This window comes from Hemiscyllium ocellatum, chromosome 4, assembly GCF_020745735.1.
Source record: "Hemiscyllium ocellatum isolate sHemOce1 chromosome 4, sHemOce1.pat.X.cur, whole genome shotgun sequence".
NCBI classification, from domain to species: Eukaryota; Metazoa; Chordata; class Chondrichthyes; order Orectolobiformes; family Hemiscylliidae; genus Hemiscyllium; species Hemiscyllium ocellatum.
In genome coordinates this window covers 69544968-69569767 of record NC_083404.1, presented here as the reverse complement: position 1 = coordinate 69569767, position 24800 = coordinate 69544968, and the positions used below count along the sequence as shown (strand labels likewise).

At 39.8% G+C, this 24800-nt stretch overlaps 1 protein-coding gene across 2 annotated transcripts in view; it reads left to right on the top strand.

The window, feature by feature from the left end:
* The window catches only part of zfpm2a (zinc finger protein, FOG family member 2a), a 941730-nt gene that overhangs the window by 720733 nt on the left and 196197 nt on the right, over positions 1-24800 (top strand). For both annotated transcript variants that reach the window (XM_060823363.1, XM_060823362.1), the window contains one exon: positions 23638-23749. In XM_060823363.1, coding sequence (XP_060679346.1) covers positions 23638-23749 — 112 coding nt within the window. The remainder of the gene's footprint in view (positions 1-23637; positions 23750-24800) is intronic.

Genomic DNA, 24800 nt, shown 5'->3' with positions numbered 1-24800 from the left:
CACCGCCGTCTTGAATTGAACGTCAATGATACAGTCAAGAAACCACACCAATGCCTCTACTTCCTCAGAAGGCTAAGGAAATTCAACATGTCCACAGTGACTCTGAAAAATGTTTGTGGTTGCACCATAGAAAGCATCCTATCCTGATGCGTCATAGCTTGCTATGGCAACTGCTTTCCCTAGCCCACATGCAATTAAAGAGCTGTGATCGCTGCATAACCCATATAATGGTGTCATCAACCAATGTGTAAATGGAGTTAGAGCTGAATCTGACCACACAGTTGGGAGTCTATATGGAGTATAAGAAGAGGTTGAGTATGTAGTCATGTGGGGCACTGGTGTTGAGGATTATTGTAGTGGAGGTGCTGCAGTCTTTTTCCAAGTACCATCAGATTTCTGAAAAAATGTTATGAATTTGCTCATAACATCTCTGACAAAAGAAAAAAAAATACATGTTCCTTAGTTTTAAAACTCAGTACGGAATTTGTTAAATATAGGGAAGAAGGATTTGCTCCTGGAGAAGGAAAGGAGAGTTTTAATATATATTTCATAGAGTAGCTTAAATCTGCCTTAAGGAAAGTAGTATGAAACAGATGGATGTCGGACCCAATGGGGCTATGGAAGTCAATGAATTTCTTACACTTGCTGGTTGTGCCAGTCAGCTAAAAAAATAATGAAGTGCCTAGATGACCTGCATGCAGGTTATTTTTAAAATACAGCAAAGGACATAAAAGTCTAGAGTTCGGGGTGCAAATATTTGTTTCCAGTAAACCCTAAATATGATCCATTTCATTTGTCTATCATTTGGCAAAGTAAATTTGATCCAATTTTTCCAAGTGGCTTCTTTATTCTCTGGTAGCTATGGTAACATAGCGATTAGAAAGGTAATGTTTGTAATGAATAATAACAGTGAAACTGTGCAGATACAGTTTGGCTAAAATGAGGATTGAGACTTTCAAAGATTTTTTCCTAATAATTAGTATGACCCTTGCTGCATTTTTACGTATTTCAAATGCTTTGATTTAATGTGAATGTACCTGTAGAGTATGTCATTTCTGAATGAGGTTCTGGTAGAAAATTAGAAATCAATCTCTAATCTTTCTTCTTTTTTTCCTTATCGAGCGCAGACTTGCGTTTTGCTGAAGGAAGGAGTTAGGGTGGGGGTGGGGGAGGGTAGATGGTGGCAGGGGCTAGTAGTAGGTTCTGTGGGGAGGTGTACATGATAGGATTGACAGCAGAGCTGGGAGGTGAGTGAGGGAGAAGGGGAGAATGGTAAGTCTTGCCAAAATGTGTGCAGTCTATTTTCTGCCAACATATGGATGTCTTTGAAAAGCTAGGTAATTAAAAAGTGATAATGGAGAAGCAAGCTGCAAAGGGACTATTGAATTTTTTTTAGTTCATTCTCACAGTGACAGGTATCTCACTTTTGCTCTTCAGCTTGCATTTTTCTATTTCTTTTTGGGGGCTATTTGGTAATACAGAAGTGATTAAAGCAATTGGTTTAATTTTGCATCATCAGAAGCCTGCAGCTCATGATAAGTATATATAATCTACAAAATAATAAATTGTTCAAATGTATTTCCCATTTTGTTAAATATTCAGCTGGCTGATAACAGAAGCTGCATAGAAATGACAATCTTTCTTTCATTCTTTTTGAGATTTTTTTTCACTTTTGCTTACACCGGAGTTCTGCTGTGAAACAGTCAGGGAGAGATCATTAGCTTCTAGTTTTTGTGAAACCCAGGGTTAGAACTCTGTATGTCACCAGTCAGTTTCTTTACCTCCTTGAGCTGATCAGAGGATCAGAGTATCAAGGAAGGATTAGTACCAACTTGGGATTTGTGTGATTGGTTAATTTATTGCGGTGATGGCAAGCCTTTCATCTACGGCAACATTTAATCAGGACAGGCACGGAGGCTATTACAGGTTGGCTCTTTTCTCAACTTAGGCTGGCTGCACCATCAGCTCTATCACAATTCCCCTGAAATTTCCAAATTATCTGGAACAGGGTTTATCCTCTCAGTAATAAAAATTAGAACAGATTTCTGATAGGGATGATGGCAGGGCTTTTTGCTTGCACAGGTCATAATAGTGCAGCCACGTGCTTCAAAAAAAAATCATCTGGGTCTAAAGATGTGTAGGATTTATCACACTCTACTCTGATCCAAATCCACATGGCCGAAAATTTATATTAGATTTTATCAGGAAGGCCTAAGTCTAAAAAAATCAATGGAGGTTATCTTTTATGTAACAGCAACTTGTGGAAATATTGATTTTCATTTTATAGGGAATCTGCTGCATGAGTTTGTAATCAGTGTCTCGCTGACTACTATGTTTTTTTTCTCTCTTTTCGTATCAGTGTTAGAGGTTTTTTTTGCCTCTAGTACTTAAGACCAGTAATTCAGCCACTTTGTTACAGATTTCATCACACTACTGATGCAAATGCTTGCTGACTTTTTGTTAAATAGATAATTGCCTTAATCTGAGATTTTATTGCAGATAGTTGCTGCATTGACAGAGAGAAGTCCTTGCACTCTTATTTATCTGTGAAAGTGTAAGGAGCTGCAGTTCAGTTCACCAATTTGAAAGTGACTGTTCTTTACACAGTCCCTAAGGCTAAAGTGAATTATGCAAAACTGATACTGGTGTTGAAAATCAAAAGCCATTTTTATAAACATTTGTTTTAGAAATCACCAAATGGTAAACATTCTTCATGTCCCAAAATAAAGGCACATGAATGAAACAAAAACAGAAATTGCTGGAAAAGATCAGTAGGTCTTACAGCATCTGTGGAGAGAAATAAGTTAACATTTTGGGTCCAGTGACCCTTCCTCAGAACTGGCTGGCACATGGCACATGGAATGAACCTTGCTCCTGAATGGATAGTCTCAAGGCTCACCACTGTAGGCACCTAATGGGCATCCCGAGGCAGTTTACTTTGATGCTGGAAGTAGCCCCAAAAATAGGCCACACAATCATTGGCAATAACCGTCGACTATATCCCTGAAAGGGGAGAAGGAACAGTCATAGAATCATAGAGATGTACACTAGAAATAGATCCTTCGGTCCAACTCATTCATGCCGACTAGATATTGTAAATAGTCCAGTCCCATTTGCTAGCATTTGATCCATATCGCTCTATCCACCTTCCTGTTCAAATACCCATCTAGATGCCTGTTTAAATGTTAAAAATCACACAACAACAGGTTATAGTCCAAGAGGTTTAATTGGAAGCACACTAGCTTTCGGAGTGTCGCTCCTTCATCTGGTGATTGTGGAGGGCTCGATCGTAACACAGGTATTCCTCTCTACTTTAAGCCAGCAGTTAGTGGTGTCGATAGTCGTCATGATTTGGAGATGCCGGTGGTGGACTGGGGTGTACAAAATTAAAAATCACACAACACTAGGTTATAGTCCAAGCTAGGTTAAAGCACACTAGCTTTCAGAGCGTCACTCCTTCATCAGGTGATTATGGAGCCCTCCACAATCGAGCCCTCCTTCATCGAGCCCTCCACAATCACCTGATGAAGGAGCGACGCTCCGAAAGCTAGTGTGCTTCCAATTAGACCTGTTGGACTATAACCTGGTGTTGTGTGATTTTTAAGTTTGTACACCCCAGTCCAACACCAGCATCTCCAAATCATCTTTAAATGTTGTAATTTTACCAGCCTCCACCACCTTCTCTGGCAGGTCGTTCTATACATGCACCAACCAACTGCATGAAATAATTGCCCCTTAGGTCCTTTTTAAGTCTTTCCCCTCTCACCTTAAACCTATGCCCGCTAGTTTTGGAACCCCCTACACAGGGGAAAGAATCTTGACTATTCACCTTATCCATGCCCTCATGGTTTTATAAACTTCCATGAGGTCACCCTTTCAGATTCCAAAGCTCCAGTAAAAATAGCCCCAGTCTAATCAGCACCTCCCAGTAGCTTAAACCCTCCAAACCTGGCAACATCTTTGTGATCTTTTCTGAACTCTTTCAAGTTTAACAACACGTTTCCTGAAGCAGGGTAACCAGAATTGAATGAGAATGTGCCTGGGGGTGGTTAGGAGTAAGACAGTCAGGAAGGAGAGTAGTAGTGAGTGAGATGCGGCAAAGGAAGAGAGACTTGCACTGGTATGGCACCTTTCAAAATAAACAGATATCTTAAATTGTCTGACAGTCAATGAATAATCTTTGAAATGCAGGCACATTTGGAACCATAACACCCAATTTTGCACATAACATACGTCCACAGAAAGAAATGTGATAATAACCTGATTATCTGTTTCTGTGGGTTTTCTTAACACTTCCTTTGGATATAAGCATCAAAAGGCCAGCATTTCTTCCCCTTCCCTCACTACCCTTGAGATGTGCAATCACAGTGATGCTTACCAAACAACCCCAGTTTTTTTTGTTGCTGAAAACACAGGTTAGGACACAGCTTGAATTTTATTTACCATCCTGGATATCACATTACAGGAAGGACTGCTCTGGGGAGAGTACAGAGGAGCTTTACAAGAATGCTGCCAGGGCTTGAAAATTGCAACTATAAGGAAAAATTGCATAAACTAGGGTTGTTTTCCTGAAAACAGAGAAGGCTGAGAGTAACTTAATATGAAATAAAGGGGAGTTTGGATAGAATAGAAGTGAAGACCTTCTTCCCCCCAAGTGAAATTACTGAGATTATAGTTTTAAGGTGACTGTTTGAAGAATTAGAGAGAATATGGAGAAAAATCTTTTTCACTCTGAAGGCAGTGGAGTCCAGAATTTACTGTCCAGTTTGATGGTTCAGGTGGAGTCCTTCAACTCATTTAGAAGGAGCCTGGATCTAGACCTGAATCACTGAACCTGTAAGCCTCTGGATCAGGTTTCGACACTGGTAAATGGGATTAGAATAGAGTGCTAGTTTATTCAACCATCTCAGACATGATGGGTTGTTTGGTACCTTTCAGTTCTTTTACTTTTCTGTGATTGTCTGGACACCAGGCATAACTTCTTTGGTTTTCTTCAATATTCTGCCATGGGATCAATATTAGACTGTAGCCAGAGACCATTTTCCTAACTATCAATAACACCGCTAATTCCCATGTCATCTGCAAATGGATTAATAATACCTTCTACATTCACATAGAATCATAGAATCCCTACATTTGGCCCAACAAGTCCACAGTGACCCTCCGAAGAGTATCCCAGACCAATTCTTCAAATTGGTCTACATTTCCCTAATGCCCCTAACCTACACATTCCTGAACACTATGGCAAGACTAATTCACATCACCTGCACATATTTGGACTGTAGGAGGAAACCAGATCACTCAAGGAAACTCATGCATTCATGGGTAGAATGTGCAAACTCACACAGTCACCCAAGGCTGGAATTGAACCTGGGTCCCTGGCACTGTGAAACAGCAGTGCTGACCACTGAGCCATCAAGTCATTAATGTACATAATAAACAGCAAGGGTTTCATCACCAATCCCTGTGGTCACAAGCTTCCAGTCACAAAAACAAATAGCTACCATTCTATTTGCAAGACAGTTTTGGATTCAGTTTGCCAACTTTCCTTGGATCCCATGTACTCTTACCATTTGAACCAGCCTTCTATGTGGGACCTTGTCAAAGAACTTATTGAAGTCATGTAAACCACACCAACTGCACAACTCTTATCAATATATTTAGTAACCCTTTCAAAAATAATCAAGTAAATTAGTCAGACAAGATTTCTTGCGTGACATGTCCACCCTAAACCTATGTCCTCCAGTTCTGGTCTCCCCGACCCCAGGGAAAAAACTTTGCCTATTTATCCTATCCATGCCCCTCATAATTTTGTAAACCTCTATAAGGTCACCCCTCAGCCTCCAACGCTCCAGGGAAAACAGCCTCAGCTTGAGGGTGAGAGGGGAAAGATATAAAAGAGACCTAAGGGGCAACTTTTTCACACAGAGGGTGGTACAGGTATGGAATGAGCTGCCAGAGGAAGTGGTGGAGGCTGGTACAATTGCAACATTAAAGAGGCATTTGGATGAGTCTATGAATAGGAAGGAATATGGGCCAGATGTTGGCAGAAGAGACTAGATTGGGTTGGGATATCTGGTCGGCATGGACGGGTTGGACCGAAGGGTCTGTTTCCATACTGTATATCTCTATGACTCTATAAAGCCCTGTAAGGAGTCTGCTCATTAACAACTTGAGATAGATTCAGACAAGATTGACATTGCCATTCATTTTCTTATCTTGACTGATGTTTCTCATCAACTCTACCACAACCAGCCCTTTTGCCCATTCTTCCATGCCCCCAACTTCTCTGTCTTTCCCTCTTCTGTTGTTCCAGGCCTTCATTACTACTCCAGATCACCCCCCTCACCTATTATCTCCAATACTGGCTCGCCTGAGTTCTATGAAAGCTGCCATTCTTCTGGTCTCCTCTCAGGTACTATCGAGTTAAACAGGGTGAACTACTGACCTTACACACAACTCCGAAAGCCAACTATTACACACCACTGGTCAACAATTATGAACAGAGTGCCATGAGATTCAAGTACATTGCTGACTCAATCCTAAAAGTAGATGTAATTTAAAAATGATATATTTTAATGGGTTCCATGTAACTATATTACAAGTATGAATCCACCACAGGCTAGTGTAATGCTTAACATGCCTCTAACCTTATCTCTGCATATCAACTTGTCATCAGGAAATCAAAGCGTTGCACCCTACCTAATAGAGTAAGCCAGCACTCAACATTTCCATCCTTGTAGACACCAAAGAAACCTTTCTCCACCCCCACCCTTTCAGTTTCTCTGCACCTTGACTGTTCTTTTCTAAACATCTGAGAAACTTTGATCAAATCACCCATTCTTCCAAATTCCAGGAAATATAACCTTGTAATTTATTGTTTAAGGTCCAGGCATCAGTGTTGTAAATCTACGTTGCACTGCTTCTTAAGTCAATGTATATTTCCGAAGGTGGAGCCCAGAATGGCTCACAATATTACAGATGTTATCTAAACAGAGTTTTGTTTATACATAACATCTACCCCTTGTATTCTGGTCATCAGATGTTTGCAATTTTGTGGCGTACTGTATTTTGACACCTGCGTTACAGTCCTTGAACAGTTTAATTTCAATTTGGAGGCCAGGAATGCTGAAGCAATAATTCAATCAGTAGTTTCGCTATCATCGTGGAACGCAGATTCTGAAGACTGAATTCCATCTGTTGACTCCCTCTTTATTATCTGGTGTTGGTTCCAATAAGAGCTTTAATTTGTTAGCTGTTTGATAATTCAGAGAGTGTATCTGTACACCCTAGTTTTGTCTTCTATAGTTCATACCAGACATGCCTTATTTTCTAATAAAGCATAATATCGGTTCACTTTCATGTTCTTCCACACACTTCTCATCTTTTTGTTTCATCTTAAGTTGTTGGCAGACTTTAGCAGATCCTTGTCATTTTATTATTACCATTCTTTGTCTTTTTTTGTTAGTTTGTGGTGGGGCGGTAGAACCTTTGTCAATCAGTTACTTCATGCAGTAGCAGTTGAATGTGATCAATGGGGTTGCATTCATCTCTGCAACGTCTCACAATATGAAGGTGAGTTATATGATGCATAGAAGGGTTCTGCTTTGCGGAAATTAGCAGTACATTAACTGGGTACAGTATAAATTGGCAGTTATGTTGTATATATCATTGCTGTTTTCATTCTAATATGATATCTATAGGTCTTTGTAGATATATTGTGTCTAAAGTTAACAGGAGCACCTTTTGACATGATACCATCTTTGTTTAGTGAAGGCAATTGTTTCTTCTTTAGAGAGCTCATGGAGCCCATGACCTCCACCACAGTGAGACAAGTATGCAGGTTTCATATCTGCTGGATCTGCAACAGAGATTGAATCCTGTGCTGTTAGCATCAATCTGATTCACACTGGTTGTCTCAGCACTGGGACTACAGTATACAATTTAACTTTTCCAAACAAATTCAAGTTTATTCCTAAGGTTTTGGTGAGAACTTCTGAAGAATCTCACTTCCATTATTTATTAATCACTACTTTTTCTTGGTTTGTTTTGTGCCCATGAAGATGCTCATATCAAAGTATTTCAATAGTTAAAGTTCCACATGAACAGAACTATTTTTGAGAATGTCATGGAAAAATATGCATTTCAAAATCACAGGTAGAATCTTGTGGAGATGACAAGGATCTTTGCCACCACTGAACCCCACTTCTACAACAATGCTAAAAGTGATTAATGCATAATTGACACTTCACAAGCCACCTAGGCTTCCCTCTAGGATTAAGGACCCTGATGGTGGAAGTCCTGCCTATCAAGTGATTCTGGCCAATCAAAGCCAGAAGCTTTTCTGTACTCAGAATTGCCACTGAAGGGGCAGCGAGGACTGTTGGTATTACATGCACACAAACCATCGATAGGTAAGTGGTGGTCACAGGTCAGGATGGAGACTGCAAAGGTTTTCATTGGGAACCTCCTTCAGACACTGCGTGCCTTTGAATGAGGGAACTCCCAGTGGGAGTCCTGTTTGCTTATTGTGTTCCCCTCAGGACAAGCCCACCCCCCTCCCCTATACACTAGATTAATACTGGCAATGGTTAAATGAGGTCCTCATGTGGGCACTGATTGCATACTTTAGGGCCTCAATTGGCAATGGGACCAGAAGACCACAGGCTTAATTGGGGTGGAACCAAAATCTGGTGGGATCCTTAATCACCACCACCCCACCTCCTTCACCAGATTAATTGCTCCAATTACCAAATCTACCATAAGGGAAGGCACTAAATTCTACTCAGAATCTCAGCATCTTTGGTTATTAATCCATCAGCGATGAGAACAGTGTTTCCTCTCCAGACTGTTGTGACCCTTCATGATTTTGAATACCCCTATCATATCTCTTCTCAAGCTTTCGGAGCACTGCTTGTTCTTCTGTTGAAGTCTGAAGGACTTCACCTGATATAAGACTGGTGCTCCGAAAGGTTGTGATTTCAAATAAACCTGTTGTATTATAACATGGTATCATGTGACTTTTGACTTTGTCCATCCCAGTCTAACACTGGCACCTCCCCATCATATCCCCTCTTAGCCTTTTCTCCAAGGAAAACAGTCCAAACCCCTCCAATCTATTTACAACTGAAGTTTCTTCATTCCTAGAAACATTCTTGTGAATCTTTTCTGTACTCTGTCTAATGCTTCAACGTCCCTCAATGAAATTATCCAGAATTAGATGCAATGCTGCACTTGAGAGTGGAGCAGTGTCTCATACAACTTTAACATAGAAATGCTTTTGTTTTCTATGCTCCTACTGATAAAGTCCAGGATCCTGTATGCTTTATGAATTCTACTCTCAACTTGAACTGCCAACTTCAATGATTTTTTATTATGTATTTGTTGATGGGATGTGAGCATTGTTGGTTAGGCCCAAAATCATAGCTCATCACTAATTTCTCTTGAGAAGTTTGTGGCGAGCTGGCTTCTTCAACCACACACTTGTTATGGGTAGGACCACCTATAGGAGGGAGTTCCAGAATTTTGACCAGCAACACTGAAGGACTGGTGGTATATTTCTAAGTCAGGATGGTGAGTAATTTGAAGGGGAGCTTACAAGTGGTGTTCTCGTAAGTCTGATGCCCCAAGTGTTTCTAGGTGCAAGACTTTGCAATATTGGAAGACGTTAGATGTGCCTTGGTAAATTTTGCAGTGCAAATTGTAGATGGAGTGCACTGCTGTTTCTGAAAGTCAACAGTGGAGGGAATGAAGTTTGAGGTTAGAAGATAGGGTGATCCTCAAGCTGCTTTATTCGGGAATGTTCTTGAAAGTTCTTAAATGTTGTTGGAGCTGCATTTATCTAGGCAAGTGGGAGTATTCCATTACATTCCTAACTTGTACCCTGTACACGGCAGACAAGCTTAGTATCTAATAAATGGTCAACCTGCATCCCACCCTTCCAAGGGTAATGGAGGTCCCATGCTGGACATGCTATTGAATGGCCAGGGGCAATGGTTGGATTCTCCTTTGTTGCTGGTTATAGCCTGCCACTTGTGTGACACCAATGTTACTTGGTACTTAACAACCCAAATCTAGATATTGTTGAATTAATAAAAATAGTTCAGTTTAGGAAGCCTGGTCAGCATGGATGAGTTGGACTGAAGATCTGTTTCCTGCAGTTTGACTCTAAGTCATGCTGCATTTGTGCGTGGACTATTTCAGAATCTGAGAACTCACGAATGGTGCTAAAGTGAAATTCCAGGTTCTGACCCGATGATGGAGATAAGATCATTGACGAAGACTTTCATAAGGCTTTTGACAAGGTTTCATTCAAGAGATTAACAAAATTAAGCTCATGGTATCGGAGGTAAAGTATTGACGTGAGAAGAGAACTGGTTGGCAGGCAGGAAGCAGAGAGTTTGAATAAATGGGTCCTTTTCAGAGTAGCAGGCAGTGATGAGTGAGGTACTATAGAGTTCAGTGGTGGGACCCCAGCTGTTCAAAATACACATGATTTGGACAAAGGAATTGAATATAATATCTCCATATTTACAGATGACAGCAAACTGGATAGCAGTGTGTGCTTTGAGAAGGATATTAAGAGGCTGCAGGGTGACTTAGACAGGCTGGCTGAGTGGGCAAATATTTGGCAAATGCAATACAATTGGATAAATGTGAGGTTATCCATTTTGGTGGCAAAGGCCATCTGAGTGGTGGCAGTTTAGGAAATGGCAAGGTGCAACGACATCTGGGGTGTTATGATGGAACAGTCATAGAAACATAGAGATGTACAGCATGGAAGCAGACCCGTCAGTCCAACACTCAGCCCATATCCCTTTAAACCCTTCCTATTCATATGCCCTTCCAGATGCCTTTTAAATGCTGCAATTGTACCAGCCTCCACCACTTCCTCAGGCAGCTCATTCCATACCACTCCCTGCGTGAAAACGTTGCCCCTTAGGTCCCTTTTATATCTTTCCCTTCTCAGCCTAAATCTATGCCCTCTCATTCTGGAGACCCCAACCCCAGGGAAAAGACCTTGCCTATTTATCCCACCCATGTCCCTCATGATTTTATAAACCTCCATAAATCACTCCTCAGCCTCCGACACTCCAGGGAAAACAGCACCAGCCTATTCAACCTCTCCTTTTAGCTCAAATCTTCCAGCCCTGGCAACATCCTTGCAAATTTTTTCTGAACCCTTTCAAGTTTCTCAACATCCTTCCAATAAGAAGGAGACCAGAATTGCATGCAATACTCGAAAGTGGCCTAACCAAAGTCCTATACAGCCTCAGCATGACCCCCAACTCCTTTAATTAGTACTCTGACCAATAAAGGAAAGCATACGGTGGCACATTGGTTCAGTGGTTAGCACTGCTGCCTCACAACACCAGGGTCCCAGGTTTGATTCCAGCCTTGGGCAATTGTCTGTGTGGAGTTTGCACATTATCACCGTGTCTGCGTGGGTTTCCTCCAGGTGCTCCGGTTTCCTCTCACAATCCAAAGATGTGCCGGTCAGGTGAATTGGCCATGCTAAATTGTCACATAAATAGTCAGAAGGGGGTGTGGACGGTCAGTGTGTGGAGGGTCAGTGTGGACGTGTTGGGCCAAAGGGCCTGTTTCCACACTGTAGGTAATCTAATACCAAATCACTGAAGATTGGCATGCAGGAACAGTAGGTGTTTAGGAAAACTAATGGCATGCTGGCCTTCATAGCGAAAGGATTTGTGTAAAAGAATAGGGATGTCTTGCTGCAGTTATACAGGGCCTTGGTGAGGCCACACCTTGAATATTGTGCGCAGTTTTGCTCTCATAGATTGAACAAGGGCATTCTTGCAATTGAGGGGCCTTAGAGAAGGTTCACCAGACTGATTCCCAGGATGGCAGGACTAACGTGAAGAAAGACTGGATTGACTGGGCTTGTACTCACTGGAATTTAGAAGAATGAAGGGGATCTGATAGAAACAAAAAAATCCTGATAGGACTGGACAAGCCAGATGCAGGAAGAATGTTACTGATGTTGGGAACTAGGGGTCACAGTCTAAGAATAAGGAGAAAGCCATTCAGGACCGAGATGAGGAAGAACTTCTTGACTCAGAGAGTTGTGAACCAATGGAAGAATTCCCTACTACTAAAAGCTGGTCGAGTCCATTTGTTAGATATATTCAAGAGGGGGCTGGACATGGAAAGCATCCCTTGCGGCTCAAGGGATCAAGGGAAAGAGAACGCAATAGTGGGATACTAAAATTTCATGATCAGCCATGATCATATTGAATAGTTGTGCAGGCTCGAAGGGCCAAATGGCCTACTCATGCATCTAATTTCTATGATTTGGAGATACCGGTGTTGGACTGGGGTGTACAAAGTTAAAAATCACACAACACCAGGTTATAGTCCAACAGATTTAATTGGAAGCACGCTAGCTTTCGGAGCGACGCTCCTTTTTCAGGCGATTGTGATCAGGCAATCACCTGATGAAGGAGCGTCACTCCAAAAGCTAGTGTGCTTCCAATTAAACCTGTTGGACTATAACCTGGTGTTGTGTGATTTTTAACAATCTAATTTCTATGTTGCTATATTTGTATGAAGCAGGTGAACGTGGTTGAGCCTTGGGCATTACCCTAGAGAATTCCTGAAGAAAAGTCCTGAAGCTGAGATTACTGACCACAAACAACCATAACCGTCTTCACTCGTCCTTGGTTTGATTCCAACCAGCAGAGATTTTTCCCCTGATTTCCAGTGACTTCAATTTTGCTAGGGCTCCTTGAAGCCATAATCAATCAAATGTGGCCTTAATCTCAATGGCAGTCATGCTCACTTTCCCTCTGGAATTCAGCTCTTTTGTTTCAACGAAGGCTGTAAGGAGTTGATTGGCCCAGGTGGAACCCAACCTGGGCGTTATTGAAATGGTTATTCCTTAGCTAATGTTTGATAGCACTGTTGATGCTGCCTTCTACCACTTTGCTGATGATGTGGCAATAATTGTCTGGATTGGATTTATCTTACATTTTAATATCAAGAATTTCTTGGGCAGATTTCCACATTGTCAGGTAGATGCCAGTGTTGTAGATGCAAGTCTTGAGTACTAAAGCAGGAATGTTGTTAGGGCCCATAGCCTTTTATTTAGTGGCTTCAACCCTTTCTTGGCATCACATAGAGTGAGACAACTTATGCATATACATATATAGGTGCCTATTAATGTACTTTTTTTCCTCCCACCAAATAATCTTTTCAAACTTCTCTGCATTAAATTTCACTTTTAGATTTGATTACTTACAGTGTGGAAACAGGCTCTTCAGCTGAACTAGTCCATACCAACCTGCCGAAGTGCAACCCACCCAGACCCATTCCCCTACATTTACCCCTTCACTACGGGCAATTTAACATGGCCAATTCACCTAACCTGCACATTTTTGGACTGTGGGAGGAAACCGGAACACCCAGAGGAAACCCATGCAGACACGGGGACAATGTGCAAACGCCACACAGAGAGTCGCCTAAGGCAGGAATTGAACCTGGATCTCTAACGCTGTGAGACAGCAGTGCTAACCACTGTGCCACTGTGCCACCCATTGGTTTAACTTGTCTGCTCAATCCATCAACATTTGGAATCCTTTGGTTCTACACTATCAAATTTATGATATGGATATCCAAGTTTCATGTCATCTGCAAATTTTGAATTTGTTCCCTGCACACCAACTTTTAGGTCATTGAAATATATCAGGAAGACAAAGACTCCTAACACTGACCCCTGGCTTTTTCACTGTAAACTTTCTGTGATTTTGAAAAACAAGGATTAAGCAATACTTGCTTATCACTCAGCCAATTTAAAAAATAATCTGTGGTCTGAACTTTACAGCAGCAAATCAAATGTGACACTTGTCCATCCTAAATCCCACTCTTTATATGAAAGTAAAGTCTTATATGCAGTTATGGGATCCATATTCTTGGAGAGATATGATTGCACCAGAGAGTGTGGAGAGGAGATTTTCCAGTATATTGCCTAGGTTGGAGATTTTTAGTTAATTAAAGAGATTGGATAGACTGGGATTATTCATCTTGGAACAGAAGAGACTGAGGGAGGACATAATTGAGAAGTATAAGTTTATTTGGAGAAGAGAGGAAGAAACCTTTTTTCCTTTGGTGGAGTGATCAAATAACCAGAGGTATAGATCAAATTAACTGGTAGAGGTTTAAAGGGGATGTGAGGAAGTAAATTATGCCCAAAGGACAGTGGAAATTTGGAACTTACTGCTTGTATAGGTGGCTGAGGAAGAAACATATAACATTTAAGAAGAATTTAGATGGGCCCTTGCAATGGCAAAGCACACAAGGCTACAGATCAAGTGCTGAACAATTGAAGTAGAATACTTAGGTGATTATGTCTGATTGGCACAGACCTGATAGCCTAAAGGGCATTTTCCTGTGCTGTAGACCTCTATGACTGTGATTCTAGCTAATGACTTAAAAGCAGAAGGGGCAAGTTTCTGACAAAAGGGGAGGCTCACTGGAGCTCATGTCAAAAGCTTGCTGCCTACATTTTTAACAATTCAACTCACAAGCACTTCAATTTGATTAAGAACCAACCAGTTGTGATTTTATATTGTTTACTCCACTATTTGTTTGATGTACAAAGAAAATGTTTTGGAGTGAGTTATGCTAGTTATGAGGAAGTGTAGGAGGAAGGCCAGATAAAGAGTTCTGTAACAAGATCATGAGTGCATATATCAGGAGTTCACCAGTGAAGTTCACTGTATGTGCATCTTAATGCGCTTTACCTATTTGCTGTTTTTAGGCTGCAGCAGCAAAGGAAAGAGTGAGCAGAAAGAAGGCCTGCAGATAAAAGATAAAGTTGCTTTAGTCTTATCCGACCATATGGTTGCACTCCCATTAGAGAGAAATGACTAGTGATGGTTTAACCTAATGTTCAGCACAACTTGGCAAGGGTAGACGTTGAGAAGGAGAATCCTTCATGGTAACCTCAGCCAATGCAGGAATTGAACCCATGCTGTGGCATTAATCTCCATCATAGTTCAGCTGTCAAGCCAGCTGAGCCAATAGAAATAATACTATATGGTGGAGGGGTAGTGGGTGAGGGTTTTGGTGAGGATGGAGATTTGAATGGTGAAAAAGAGGCAAGAAAGCCGGTGGTTCAAGGCCATTGTCCAGACGGGTCATAGATCTGCTACTGTGTGATGATCAACAGGATAGAGAAAACAGAAGGCCAAGTAAGTATGGAGAAGACACTCTCCTACCCACTATACTCTCCATACTATCCATACTCTCCTATGGCCAAAGAATGACCTAGCTTTTGCTATCAAAATTCCATTGTCTTCAAATACTTTCTGGGGAGACTATGACTGCCCTCTGTGAGGTGTCTTCTGCATGTTGCTCTCACGATAATATTAGTTTTGAACTTTTATATACTGTGGATATTTGAGATACCAGCTGATCAGGATGGTGAATTACTTGGAGAGGAATTTGCCAGTGGTGGTGTTCCCACACATCTACGGCCTATTTCTTCCAAGTGTTTGGAATGTGGACGCTGTTGAAGAATCCAGTTGAGTGATACATGTATCTTGTTGATAGTACACAGTACTGCTACTGTACATTAGTGGTAAAGTGGGTGAATGTGGAAGGTAATGAATTGAGCACCAGTCAATGAGCTGTTTTTTTCCTGGAAGATGTCAAGCTTCAGGAGTGTTGTCAGAGTTACAGACAAGCATGGAACTATTCCATCACACTCATGATTTACGCCTTGCAGATGGCAGACATGACTAGGAGAGACAGGTGGTGAGTCATTAACAGCAGATATTACACAGAGAAAGTGGTATTGGATCAGGCCTTTTGGATCACACATTCATTGCTTAGTGTAAAACTTATTAAGGACTATTTTTAAGTAACTGAAAAACAGAAAAATGTATTTTTTCTTTAAGCTGCATAGTCGGGTAAGGGGTGCATGGTCAAACTATACTAGAGTGAAGTGAGACAGAGAGCATATTTGGGAATTTTTATCCAATGTGGGAATTTGATGATGGGCGAAAAGAGGTGTTTATTACAAGAAGCTATACTTACTGAGCAGAAATTTCAGTGAAGTGGGGAGAAAATATTCCTTTATAAACTGCTGCTATTACAGACTATCTCACAACTTTTGGGACTTTGAAAAACATATATTTTTAAAACAACCTAACACAAGATAAGTAATTTTATAGCAAATGGCAGAAAAATAAGAACAAGGTAAGGTAGCTAGTGCAGACAAGTCATGAATATTTTAGGCCTCCTGCATTGTAGCAATTATGTGATTTTGTGACTTTCTTCAACCCCTCTTAGCCTATTTCTTTCCCTAAGAAGAAGTCTAAGGGTTTTTCTCCTCTTTGGATTTGTTTAATTTATTCAATGCATCCCTTTTGGATTTTTAAATACACTTTATTCATTGCTCATCTCGTCATTCAATGTTGTTTAACTGTTCTACTGCCTGATAAATACTGAAAGGAAATAATTATTTAATATTTCAGCCATTTCCCTATTGTTACCTGTACCATTATCTTGGCTATCCTTTAATAGTCTTATTATCTTTGCATCCTTCCTTCTTTTATCAATGTACCTGTAAAATAATTTGCTATTTTGTTTTATCTTCCTTGATTTTCTTTCAGTGCCTGTTTGTTTTCCTAATAGTTTTTATTTTTTTCACTTCCCTCTTAATCCATACACAATTTTTCTAATTGTGCAGCCGCTGCATGTCTTCTCAAGGTATTGGATTCTTAAGACTGATTTTTTCTTAATATCTTTCCTCATACATAAAGTTCCACTAGTCTTTAGTTTGTTCTTTCCTTTTACCAAAGAAAATCTCTTATGGGCCTAGTATTAAATATTTCCTATTGCTGTTCTCCATGATTGTTTGCCAATATAGTTGCTTATTTCATTTCCTAAGTTCTATTTGCTCCTGAGAACAAACAAAGTAAGCTATCAATGTTAAACAAAATTAGGACTGCTGAAGAAACTCATCAACAATGGAGAAAAAACAGCCAATGTTAAATCTGCTTTCTCCCAACAGATCCTACCAGACTTGTTGAGTTTCCTCCAGCAGTTTATGGATTTCCAGCATCTGCAAATCTTACTTAGACTGACAGTGTGGAATCAGGCCCTTCGGTCCAACAAATCCACACCGACCCGCCGAAGCACAACCCACCCAGACACATTCCCCTACATTTACCCCTTCACCTAACACTACAGGCAATTTAGCATGGCCAATTCACCTAACCTGCACATTTTTGGACAGTGGGAGGAAACCGGAGCACCCAGAGGAAACCCACGCAGACACGGGGAGAATATGCAAACTCCACACAGTCAGTTGCCTGAGGCAGGAATTGAACCTGGGTCTCTGGCACTGTGAGGCAGCAGTGCCACTGTGCCGCCCACTTAGTTTTATATGACTTCCTAGTTGTTCCCCTACTTCAACTTCTCTTATCTATTCTGGTTTATTCCCCATTATGAGATTTGTAAAAAGGAGTAGGATAAGTTGGAAAGATGTTAAGGACATATTGTCAAAACTCCAAACATTTTTCCCTCTATTACTTATGTATTCAAAATATATTAGTATAGTTGAAAGCCTACATAATTTTAATTCTGTTTTTCTTAACTCACCATTTTTATTTGTCACCTATTCGATGGTTTGCATTGCTACATCTATTAGTCTTATTGTTCCCTTGTTATCCTTTCTCTTTATCCATACAGATTATTTTTGTCTTTCTGACCGATGAGTCCTTTCTTCTTATTTATCCCAAACAAGAACAACTCCCGTCCCTTTCCCCTGCAATATTTAATTTCTAGACCTGTTATTCTATAACCATGTCCAAGTAATCCATATTCTATCTGTTTCCTCTCAAAATATACTTACCTCCAACACCCCTGCTTTATTATGGGCACTGTGTTTTTTTGATGTACAGACATTCAATCTCACTTTAATTGGGTACTCTTTCATTTTATTTTTAAATATATTTTAAAGCTACTAGTTGCCTTGGCGTAAGTGCCTTCACTTAGTTTCTTCTTTCCTAGATGGTGCTGCCCATCTAGATGGCATTTATACTAGTTTCTCTTTAGGCTGCTTATTTTCGTATATTTCTAGTAGATCATGCCCCCCCCCCTCGTTTCGCTATGCTCTGCACAACATTGTGCAACAGCAAGGCTTGGACCTGTATGAATTACAAGATACAGGGCTCAGATCCTCCTCCGGCAATTCAGAACAGAAGACTGATTATCAACCGTTGGCTGATTCTGTCTGGGATATCAGGGATGTCCTTGTTAATGCAAGGATCACTTAGGTTGCACTAGAGAACTGCTGTCACCAGAAAATGCAACAACAACTCTTCCACCCATCACTATGTTGACACAGAGCAGTTCTGTAGCCAACCAGCTGCCCCATTTGTATCCTCCAGTAGTTCCCATCCTTCATATCTTTATATTCTTCCTCAAACAAGTTAAGCAGGCATCTTATTCACTCAGCAGTCAACAATGACAAGATGGGAAAGTGACAAAGGATGAAGGTGACAGAGATCTCAGGAGATGTGTAGAAAAAAAGATGGCTGTGAGGAGTGATTGGATGGAGTGAAATTTTGAGAAAACAGCAGAGTTATGAGAGGAATGTATAGAACTGAAAGTAAATGGATAAATCATCACATATACATTTCAGATTTGCCTGGTTGATCAGAATGCCTTTTTCAAAATGGTACTTTGGGACAAAGCTAATAGTTCCATGGGATAATGCTAATTAATTAAAGAAAGACCATGTGGATTGGTCGGTAAATGTGTTTAACTAACATGCTTGATTTTTTTTCATGGTATCATGGAGAATTAATGAGCTTAATCTTGTTAATGTGGTGTACAGGGTTTCCAGATGAATTTGATAAAATACCAGTCATGGGTTTGAGCAAGAGAAGGATAATGTGAGGAGGGGTGGTGGGAGGCAGTGAGGAACAACAGTAAATTAATAACTACATAGACAAATGCAGATGAAATAAGTAAAGCCAGTATAAGTTTTTTTAAGGACAAATTATGTTTAACTAGCTTCCATGAGTGTCTTGTGAAATAACAGTGGGGATTGATGAGGGTAATGCTATTGATGGGGGGTACTTAGACGTTCACATGGCATGTCAAAAATGACCACATAACAGTCTTTTCAGCAAAGTTGGAGCCCATAGAATAAAAGCAACAGTGCTTAAAGTGCCTTGAGGGAGTAACACAATTTCCCAGTGGTCAGTATTATAACTGTAGATGCTCTTAATATTTATTAATGAATGGCATAATGCTTGAAAGTGTTATGAACTGTGAAGGGGTGTTATTAAACTTCCAGAGGATGGAATAGACTATCAAGTAGCAGATGGAATTTAATGCAGAAAAACCTCATTCACTTTGATAGCAGGGAAATGGAGGGACAATTTAACATGATATACATCAAAAGGTGACACAAAGACTGAAGATCCTAAGTATGCATACTCCTAAATTGTTAAAGACTAAATTGACAAAGCTTTCAATAAGCCATTGTGTCCTGGGCTTTATAAAAAGGGCTTAACATTCACTGAAGTTGAGAACAAATGCAAACTACAAATCACAGTTGAAATTTCCTGTATATTCTGATTTAAGCAGAAGTTGTAAAAGTATTTTCTGCTTAGTTTGGGAGATATGATCTTACAATTGTTACAACAATCACTATTGAGTTCTATGTTAAGTATTTAAAACGTTAAGTTTTGGTTTCAGTATAAGATGAATTAGAGGTTGTTTACTTTCAGTTTGTTTCATTGTGCCAATGTGTGCTTATGTTTTAACTTTCAACTCAGCTGACAGGCTTTTAGAAGTTACAATCAGAGTGAATGCTGGCTATGTGAGTATGAAATTTCAGAGAAAATGTGGCTGCATATACATTTGCAGAGCACAGGTGATCATTGGTCTTCTTCCAGCTTTGCTGCGTATGTTGCTTTGTCCAAGGAACAACACTGACCCAGGCTGCAATTTGTGAACCAGGTGACTTGGTCTGATGTTAACTTACAGTTATTCCTACAACATGGAGATGGACCATTTGGCTCATACCGATCCTCTGAAGAGCATCCCACCCAGACTCATTGTTTACTCTATCTTATCCCCACAACCAGATATTTCCCATAGCTAGGAGAAAGTGAGGACTGCAAATGCTGGAGATCAGAGCGTAAAAATGTGTTGCTAAAAAAGCGCAGCAGGTCAGGCAGCATCAAAGGAACAGGAGAATCGACATTTCGGGCTTAAGCCCTTCCTGAAGAAGGGCTTATGCCCGAAAGGTCGATTCTCCTGTTCCTTTTGATGCTGCTATTTCCCATAGCTAACCCACTTAGCCTGCAAATCACTGAACACTATGGGCAATTTTGCATTGCCAATCCAACTAACCTGCAAATCTTTGGACTGTGGGAGAAAACCAGAGGAAACCCACACAGACACAGGAAGAGAATGTGAAAACTCTTCATTCACAGTCAACCAAGGGTGGAATCGACTCCAGGTCCCTGGCGCAATGAGGTAGCAGTGCTAATGATAAAGCCATTGTGTTGTGGTCTTTTCTGGTTGTCAGCAGGAAAAAAACCTAACCTGCGCTTAACCACACTGTGCATAAATCCTTCTAATTCCCAATCATTGGAGCACAGGCAAGTTTTTTAAAACGTTTCCTCTGTTACGTCCTTGGTGTTAACAGTCTAGCAACACAGTGCGAGGGGCTGCTCCTAACTTGCAGATGGCGTTTAAATATGGCAGCAGCCTCTTTCACTGCACACTTCTTCAGGAAGGACACCTAAACATCCATTAGATAAGGAATGAGGTGAAGAATGGAAGATTGTGTGAGAAAAATCAATTCAAGCCATACAGCCACGGACCAGGAATCATGAATCTCACTTGACCAAATGCTTCAACTGAAAATGAGAAGATTGCTCTACAATGTGCAGCTAGTAAAAGTAGCAATCAGCAAAGCAAATAGAAAATTGATCTGTTTAGCCAAAAGAGTAAAAAGACAGAAGAGTCCATGATCAAATTGTGTAACTATATAGTCAGAGGCCATTTTGAATGCTGCATCCAATTCTAGTCACCGAAGAACAGATTGAGACAGTTAACATTGGAGTCAGTGTAGACTTGAAGCAGAATGAATCTTGTATTACAGCAACAGACAGAAGAAGTTTAAACATTTCATTGTGCCAAGAAAACATGAGAGGCCATCCTATGAAGAATGTCAATGTAACTACTGAAGAAATAGGACTAGGCTGAGGCATTTTGGCCTCTCAAGCATGCCCCCATCATTCAGTTAAATCATGGGTGATCTGCCCAAGGCCTCAACTCTTTTTTTTGTTTTACCACAGCAATCCCTCCCTGATTTTTCAAAAATTTGTCTACCTCTGTTTTTAATGCTTTCAGTGCTTTACTGCCCTGAAATCTCGGACAGAGAATTCTAAACATTCACTATCCTCTGAGAGAAGAAACTCCTTTACATTTCAGTTTTAAATGAATGACTACTTATCTGTAACTACGTCTTAGCATTCAAAGTTCTTCTGTTAGTGGAAATATCTTCCCAATATCAGCCCTGTCAAGCTCCTTCAGAATACTGTTTTTTTAAATAATACCTCTCGTCATTCTTTTAAATTCTAATAATAAGTACCTAACCCGCTTAACTGTTCTTGATAAGTACAAACCTTTCATCCCAGGAAACTCCCTAGTGAATCTCTGTTGGGCAGCCTCCAATGTCAGTTTTTTTTAAAAATAGAGTCCAAAACTGTATACAGTACTCCAGGTGTTGCTTCACCAACACAATGTAAAGGATGTAGAAAAATCAGCTCTGAGTATTATTTTAAGCTGTGAGAACAGAGGTCCAATTTCAGGCTTCAAACAGTAGGATGTAATTTGAGAACTGATACCACAAAATTCTACATCACACAGGATGTATGCAATACACAGAACAGAACTCCTAACAAACAAATGATTAAAGCAGGTGATAAGTAATTAATGAGGAGAAAATTGTTTCCACTTAAAATACTTTATAAATGATAATGAAGAAAACAAACTGAATGGTAGCAAGTGGTTTAAAGTCATGACAGACATAAAATATTTCATATACACAGTATAATATGTAATAATATTAGATAACAAGCAGAAGTAGCTGCAAGCTTTGGAAACCAGTTATTGTTTACATTGACAGTTAAGGAGGGATTTAAAGTTCTTTTTGCAATTTGTAGAGAGCTTGATAGAGAACTACATTTAACAAGTATTTGGATGTACACTTGCGATGACAAGGCATACAAAGGCTACAAGCCAATTGCTGGAAAATGGGATTACAATAGTCAGGTGGTCAATTTGCTTAGCACAGACCCAATAGACTGAAAGGCCTTTTTCTGTACTGTGGACTTCTAAAAACATCAATAATGTATTTATTTTATTCATATTCATGTATATGTATGTATGGGAAATGGGATAGTTATCACAGATCATCAGTCATGAGTTTACAAATAAAAAGTGTTCTATGTAGACATGCATAAAAATATAAAAATCACACAACATCAGGTTATAGTTCAACAGGTTTAATTGGAAGCACACTAGCTTTCGGAGCGACGCTCCGTCATCAGGTGATTGTGGAGGGCTCGATCGTAACACAGAATTTATAGCAAAAATTTGCAGTGTGATGTAACTGAAATTATACATTGAAAAATTGATTGTCTGTTAAGCCTTTCATCTGTTAGAATATAGTAATAGTTTCACTTCTTTCATGTGTAAATCACAAAACCCTTTTTTTTAAAGTTGCATTCTCAGGTTAGCTGTTAACAACTTTAAAAATGCAACTTTAAAAAAAGGGTTTTGTGATTTGTACATGAAAGAAGTGAAACTATCACTGTATTCTAACAGATGAAAGGCTTAACAGAGAATCAATTTTTCAATGTATAATTTCAGTTACATCACACTGCAAATTTTTGCTATAGACTCTGTGTTACGACCGAGCCCTCCACAATCACCTGATGAAGGAGTGTCGCTCCGAAAGCTAGTGTGCTTCCAATTAAACCTGTTGGACTATAATCTGGTGTTGTGTGATTTTTAACTTTGTACACCCCAGTCCAACACCGGCATCTCCAAATCATGAATAAAAATAGCAATACTAATAACAAATACATTGTGTACTTCTGAACTACTTGAACCATCATCTTGTTTGCCGTCTTAAATCATAATTTGCGGTTGATATATTCCACTTATAAGTCTATCACAGCACCATATTGAATAAACAAAAAAATCTACTTTGGAACTTGGCAGCCTTGCCCTTTGAATCCAGGTGACCTTTAACCATTTCTTCTAACAGGAAGACAAAGTTCCTAAAGTTCACCAGCAGGCTTCACAGTTTCTTGCCAAAGTCATTTTTAGTTTAAATCCAAACCATTAGAGATGCATTCATCTGGAAGATCTGATCTATTATTATTTCGAGACTTCTGGTTTAATAATTCTGTCAATCAGAAGAGATACTATACTCAAAAAGCCTTTCTCTGTCCTCTGTAAGAACTCAACAAGGGATTTTGGCTTTGGCTTATGTGTTTCTTTGAAAATTAGTATTATTCATCAAGTTCTTAATCACAAAAAACAAACGGCATCTGTTTATTATCTTCTTTTGTACAGAAGACAAAAGCGGCTGTCCCTATAGTAGTACATGCTGGTCCCAAGTGGCTGATGGATGTGACTTGGCGAGGAACAGAGGATAACAACAACAATTGTGTTGTGTACAGCAAAGGTAAAAATGTATTCTTTTTTATGTGAAATTATATATGCAAATGTGTGCACCCACAGAATGGAATTGCTTTGTAACTGAAATTGCTTGAGTTTTAAAAAATATTTTGGCTATTATATTTTTATCCAAACTACTATGAGGACAACCACAATTTACCATAATCAGTGCTTATAATGACAAGAGGCTTGGGAGACTAATTACAAAGAGCAATCACTGCAGAAAAAAAAATGTTATTGCCAATATGTCCCGACTTGAATTCAAGAGGCATAGATCAGTTTACATCTATTCCTCCCCATCGAAAAGAAACATTGATTCTTTAATCTGTGAATCGAGATAAAGATATTATTGTGTTGTAGAACTAGTTTGTACCACAATGGAGTCAATCTCAATCCTCAAGACCAATATGCATTTTCTGTCCTAGTGGGAATGACGCTAGTGGGATGGGGATGGGGAGAATATAAATCCTGTTTCATGGTTCATCCAAAAATCCTTGTGAACACAAATATGTTTTACTTGCAGAGACTGAAAGAACTGAGAGAAACCATTCATTACTGACAAAGTAGCATCAATGAAATGTGCATATGAATAACAGTCCAATGAGTTAATTGATGATGTACTGCCACATCTGTGAAGAGCCAAATGCTGATGATTTGATGTGGAAGTAGCAAGATAAGAATGAGCAAACAAAGATTGCACTCCTGGTTAATAAGAGCAAGTGTGTGGTTTACTCAAGGTGAAGTTCATATCAGAGATGCATGATTACAGTTTTCAACCAATTATTATTAGTGGCCTTGTATTTCAGTGGTACAGCATGTTTTAAAAAACGTTGGGATAGGATCGCAAACAGTGTTCCGTCTAAGCTAGTCAATGTGCAGCCATTCGACAATCAAAAATGTGCCATGGAAGAACAATGACTTGTATTTATCAAGCACTCTTAACATAATGCCAAGTCCAAAAGTGCTTCACAGAGGAATTAGAAAACAAAAAAAATGATATTGAGTCACGTAAGAAAACCATAATCTAAGAAAGAGGTAGGCTTTCGTGTATTCTTTAA